Source organism: Musca vetustissima, unplaced genomic scaffold (assembly GCF_032173495.1).
Source record: "Musca vetustissima isolate MV318-11 ecotype Yass unplaced genomic scaffold, APGP_CSIRO_Mvet_v1 utg20432, whole genome shotgun sequence".
NCBI classification, from domain to species: Eukaryota; Metazoa; Arthropoda; class Insecta; order Diptera; family Muscidae; genus Musca; species Musca vetustissima.
Window position 1 is genome coordinate 317,696 of NW_026880861.1, and position 6,300 is coordinate 323,995.

The 6,300-nt window shown below is 36.2% G+C and overlaps 1 protein-coding gene across 1 annotated transcript; it reads left to right on the forward strand.

Moving 5' to 3' along the window:
• Nucleotides 1-2,480: 2,480 nt before the first annotated feature.
• LOC133326758 (glucose dehydrogenase [FAD, quinone]-like) lies at nucleotides 2,481-4,423 on the forward strand. The gene is made up of 2 exons (XM_061535366.1): nucleotides 2,481-2,828; nucleotides 2,891-4,423. Exons 1-2 carry the CDS (start codon nucleotides 2,481-2,483, stop codon nucleotides 4,421-4,423), a joined length of 1,881 nt encoding a protein of 626 aa, XP_061391350.1.
• Nucleotides 4,424-6,300: the final 1,877 nt, after the last annotated feature.

Below are 6,300 nucleotides of genomic sequence, written 5' to 3' on the forward strand. Positions count from 1 at the left end.
CAACAGGGTAAATCAGCTGTTGGGATTCCAACTTGACGATATCGGGAAAATTATTATGGATTTATTATTGTTTTACCCACAGATCTAGGCTTTTTAAAGAAAATATTTTTAGAGGCTCCCTAGGCGTGGTTTATTTATAAAATTTTTTTTTTTTGCATACCTCTAGGCGTGGTTTATTTAAAAAAAATAGTTCTCTATACCTTCTAGGCGTGGTTTATTTAAAGAAACTAATTTTGGCATACCTGTACGCGTGGCGTATTTAAAGAAAATAGTTCTGCAAACCTTCTAAGCGTGGTCTATTTAAAGAAATTAATTTTGGCATACCTTCTAGGCGTGGTTTATTTAAAGAAATTAATTTTGGCATACCTCCTAGGCGTGGTTTATTTAAAGAAAATATTTTTGCATACCTTCTAGGCGTGATATATTTAAAGACAAATTTTTTGCATACCTTCTAGGCGTGGTTTATTTAAAGACACATTTTTTGCATTCCTTCTAGGCGGGGTTTATTTAAAGAAAATATTTTTGCATACCTTCTAGGCGTGATATATTTAAAGACAAATTTTTTGCATACCTTCTAGGCGTGGTTTATTTAAAGAAAATATTTTCAGAGGCATCCCAGGTCGGGTTTACTTACAGAAAATATTTTTAGAGGCTCCATAGGCGTGATTTCTTTGAAGAAAATATATTAAAGGCTCCTTAACCGTGATTTCTTCACGGAACATATTTTTAAAAGTTCATTAGCTCTGGGTTCTGTATTTAAAATATGATGCCCCTAATTAATAATCAACAATAAAATTTATATTTAAGTGTAAAGCATAGTTTTAGGAGGCCTCATGGCAATAGGGTAAATCAGCTGTTGGGATCCAAACTTGACGATATCGGGAACATTTTTATGGATTTCTTATTGTTTTACCCACAGCTCTAGGCTTATTAAAGAAAATATTTTTAGAGGCTCCCTAGACGTGGTTTATTTAAAAAAAAATTTGGAGGCTCCCTAAGTGTTTTATTTAAAATAAACATTTTCAGTGACTGCTGTATTTCAAGAAAATATTTTTTTAGTAGTGCTATTCTTCTACCCTTCTAACCCATTGACTTGTCATAGCTCAAATCGAAGTGAAAATGTTGATAATTTTACTAAATTACTTTGTCACTGTTAATAGAGCAGAAATAAATTCACTACAAAAAATAGGGCTTATAAATAGGAAAGCGTTTATAAGAGAATATTTTTTCTCTTTGAAAAAATTACCTGCTCTCACTCTCTTTGGCCGATACAACAGAGAGCTACCAAGAAGTTGCTCTCAATTTTTTCTCAATTACATATTAAACAATTATCCAAAGATCAACTCCATTTGTTAATTTCTCGCACTCTCTCTCTCTTTAATAAGAGAAAGTTTCAAATAAAAGAGCTTTCTCTTTTGCGTAATTTTTCCTCAATTGTTTGATCATTGTTTGGTCAACATTTCTCAAATCCCAAGCTTCTTTTATTGGGGGGCCTGCTGCCCATTAAAGGCTACTCACGCTTGCGGCTTACGTGAGTGTGGTCACGTTTTGAAAGGCCTTGCCGTTAGTTAGTAGCCGGCTTGTGTAATTTTTATTATTTTTACCTTTCCTGCCAGTAAAGCTTTTCATACAGCAGGTGCTCAGGGTAGAGCACCATTTGCCTGATGATGATGATGGCCACAAATTATGATTATGGAATTCTGGCCTACAATTGGGTGACTTGCAATTTTTATTATCTGTTTGTCATTAGAAATTATTTTTTTCTATCTTTTATTGATTTAAACAGAAAGAAAAGAAAATGATAAACACATAAGTGGGTGCTATGTTGTAATATTGAATTTGTGTTGGATTTCTAAGGGAAATTGAAAGTGAAATGAAGTCAAGTGGGGGTTATTTAAAATTTCTTTAAATAAACAACGCCAAGGGAGCCTCTAGAAATATTTTCTTTAAATAAACCACGCCGAGGGAGCCTCTAGAAATATTTTCTTTAAATAAACCACGCCGAGGGAGCCTCTAGAAATATTTTCTTTAAATAAACCACGCCTAGGAAGCTTCTCAAAAAAATTATTTGAAATAAACCACCCATAGGGAGTCTCTAATTGTTTTTCTAAGTAAGCCTAGACCTGCGGAAAATATATTCAGAAATCCATAATCATTTTTCCAATATAGTCAAGTTTGGATCCCATCAGCTGATTTACCCTTTTGCCATTAGACCTCCTAAAAGTATGCTTTACACATGCATACATTTTATGGTAGGTTATTAATTGAGTATAATTGCCCACAATAAGTCTGCAATTTAAAAAAAAAGAAAATACTACTAATTTACTGTTTATTTTTCTCGAGTGTAAAGTAAATCCCATAATTCCAATGACCATAAAAATCAGTCTGTTTGCCAAAAAATGTTTTGTTTTTTTTATTTATTTATATGTTTATTATTTTATTTGCTGACAATTATTTTATCAAAGTCGAAATAAAATACAATGGAAATGAATAAAGAAATTAAAACATCTCCAAAATTTAGTTTGAAGATGTTGCTTGAAGCGGGAACATCATCGGCATTGGCTACGGCGGCCAATTACTGTCCGATACCTAGTGTGGGAGCTGTAAATACTCTGGTTTCTCTATTGGTGCAATGTAATATTTCAAATCCTGCGTTGTGGCCTGAGGATTATGCTGAGCAGGCTTTGAAAGAGGGTCTGCAGAGTTTTGATTTTGTGGTGGTGGGAGGTGGTTCAACTGGCTCCGTCGTGGCAAGTCGTTTAAGTGAAAATCCCAAATGGAATGTTTTGCTATTGGAGGCAGGTGGAGATCCGCCACAGGAATCTGAGGTATGACAAAAAAGATTGAGATAAGAAGAAGCTCGCAATTTAATGTTGAGGTGTTTTTGTAGTTCCCTATATTTTCCAATGACTTGTTAGATTCCATGGCAGCCTCCCATTACCTCGTACAAGCGAATAATGTTTCCTGCAAGGCCTTCAAGGGTAATCAGTGTCGCTGGAGTCGTGGCAATGGTTTGGGTGGTACCGGCTCCATTAATGGCATGGTTTATGTTGAGGGTAGCCGCTATGATCATGATCTTTGGTGTTCCCAAGGCCTTGCCGGTTGGTGTTATGATGAGGTGCAGAAGCTGTATGAAAAAGCCAAGACACCTCAGGGAAATTCCACACATCCCAGGGGTTATGTGGTGCTGAACCAGGCCAATGCCACCGATATGGAATTTATTGATTTGGCAACCTCCGCGTGGGATGAGGTGAAACAGAAACGGGGTGAGGATTATTTGGAATACAAATATCCCCAGGTCACCTTTGCCAATGGCCATCGCTGGAGTTCGGCCAAAAGTTATTTGGGTCGGGTACGACAAAGATCGAATCTCAAGGTTATTAAAAATGCCAGGGTTACGAAATTAAATTTTGATAGCCGCAATCAAAAGGTACTCTCGATGGAGTTTCTGTTAAAAGAAAAGAAGCCAATGAAGGTCCAAATCAACAAAGAGGTCATAATTTCGGCAGGGGCCTTGGAATCTCCCAAATTGTTAATGATGTCGGGAATTGGACCAGCTAATAATCTACAAAGGCTTAACATTCCTCTACGCCATGATTTACCCATTGGCCAGAATTTACAGGATCATGTGGTCATTAATTTGTATCTCAAGATGCCAAGTGGATCCACCACTACATCTGCTTCAGGTTCCCCAGACTTGGATGGTATATATGAGTATCTAATGTATAGCAAAGGACCTTTGGCCAATTTTCCAACTGGCCAGTTGACAGCCTATCTGAAAACCCGTCCCAATGGCCCCCGCAATATGCACACCTATTTGGTTGGCATGAAACGCGGAAGCTTTTCGCAATTGGAACAATCCGCCAAAATATCGGGACTGAAGGATGAAATCAAGCAGTACCTAAGGCAGCAATTGGATGTGAAAGATATTTTCATTGTCTATATCCTGCTGGCTCAACCCAAATCTCGCGGTAGTGTAACCCTAAAATCCTCTTCCCCCAAAGATCCGCTCATTATCAATTCAGGTTATCTGACAAATCCCGAGGATAAGGAGGCTCTATTGGATGGTATTTCATATGTCATGGATTTATTGGATACGGAGAGCTTTAAGGAAAGGCAAATTGAATTGCTCGAGATACCCTTGAAAGAGTGTTCCAAATATCCCTCAAAATCTCCTGAATATTGGTATTGTTTTATGGAGCATTTCTCTAGTACAGGTTATCATTTTGCGGGTACAGTTAAAATGGGTCCGGTGGGGGATAATGCCACTTGTGTTGATCCAGAGTTGAGGGTAAAGGGTGTCCACAATCTACGTGTGGCAGATGCCTCCATTATGCCTCAGGTAACCTCGCACAATACAAATGCTCCCACCATTATGATAGGGGAAAAGGCAGCGGATATGATTACCAAGAAGTGGGAATAAAATAGAAATAAAAATCAAATTTTATAATTTCGTTTTTTAATAAATAAAAAATAAATTTGAATTGAAAAAAAATCTAAAAATATTTTTTTGAATACCCCAAGGCGTTCCCTATTTAAAAAAAAAAGTAGCCAAGATTGGTTTATTTAAAGAAAATATTTTTGAATAGCCCTAAGCCTGGTTTATTTTTCAACACAGAGCCAGCTAAACCTTCTACTCCCTCGACCACTCGGCAGACCCTGTTCCAAAGCCTTTTCCACATAATCCTCAGGCCACAACGCCGGACTTGAAATATTACATTGAGCCGATAAAATGCCCCGCACCAACAGAGAAACCAGAGTATTAACTGCTCCCACACTTGGTATCGCACAATAATTGGCCGCCGTGGCCAATGCTGATGATGTACCCGTTTCAAGCAACATCTTAAAACTAATTTTTTTGGAGAAGTCTGAACTTCTGTCTTGCTTTTTGTCTGTTTCATTTGGCTTTGACAAAAAGTATTGTCAGCAAATAAATTAAAAAACAGATAAATAAATAAAAAACATTTTTTGGCAAACAGACTGGTTTTTATGGTCATTGGAATTATGGGATTTACTATACACTCGAGGAAAATTAAACGTTAATTAGCCACATTTTTTCAAATTGCAGACTTATTGTGGGCAATTAAATTTCATACCTCAATATACCCAATTAATAACCTACCATAAAATGTGTGCATGTGTAAAGCATACTTTTAGGAGGCCTCATGGCAACAGGGGCAATCAGCTGATGGGATCCAAACTTGATGATATCGGAAAAACGATTATGGATTCATTGATATTTTTCCCACAGCTCTACGCTTATTTTCAGAAATTATTCTTAAAAGCTTCCTAGGCTTGCTGTATTAGAAGAAAATATTTTTCACATAGCCCTAGGAGTGATATGTTGAAAGAAATTTATTTTGGTATACCCCTAAGCGAGGTTTATTTAAAGAAAGTATTTTTAAAGTCTCCTCAGGTGTGGTTTATTAAAAAAATATTTTTATTCTCCTTAGGCGTGATTTATTTAAAGAAAATATTTTTTGAATCACTCTGGAGGTTGTTTATTTAAAGAAAATATTTTTAGAGGTCCCCTAGGCGTCCGCTTACATTACAACTCAATATATATAACTAATAATCTACAATAACATTTACAAATGTGTGAAGCATAGTTTTAGGGGACCTCATGACAATCAGGTAAATCAGCTGATTGGATCCAAACTTAACGATATCGGCAAAATGCCTTATTTAATAAACATATTTTGAGAAGCTTCCTAGGCGTGCTGTGTTTAAAGAAAATATTTTGAGAAGCTTCTTAGGCGTGGTTTATTTAAAGAAAAATTTTGAAGAGCTTCCAAGGTTGGGTTTATTTAAAGAAAATATGTTGAGAAGCTTCCAAGGCGTGGTTTATTTAAAGAAAATATTCTTCGAGGCTCCCAAGGCGTGGTTTATTTAAAGAAAATATTCTTCGAGGCTCCCAAGGCGTGGTTTATTTAAAGAAAATATGTAGAGAAGCTTCCTAGGCGTGGTTTGTTTAAAGAAAATATTTGTAGGGGCTAACTAGGCGTGGTTTATTTAAAGAAAATATGTTGAGAAGCTTCCTAGGCGTGGTTTATTTAAAGAAAATATGTTGGGAAGCTTCCTAGGCGTGGTTTATTTAAAGAAAATATGTTGGGAAGCTTCCTAGGCATGGTTCATTTAAAGAAAATATGTTCATTTAAAGAAAATATGTTGAGAAGCTTCCTAGGCGCGGTTTATTTAAAGAAAATATTTTGAGAAGCTTCCTAGGCGTGGTTTATTTAAAGAAAATATTTTGAGAAGCTTCCTAGGCGTGGTTTATTTAAAGAAAATATTTTGAGAAGC

What these genes read in the sequence shown, in the direction of transcription:
- LOC133326758 (XM_061535366.1), top strand. Translation starts at nt 2,481, where the DNA reads ATGGAAATGAATAAAGAAATTAAAACATCTCCAAAATTTAGTTTGAAG. An exon ending in ATCCGCCACAGGAATCTGAG is followed by an intron (nt 2,829 to 2,890) that starts GTATGACAAAAA and finishes GTGTTTTTGTAG; the next exon opens with TTCCCTATATTTTCCAATGA.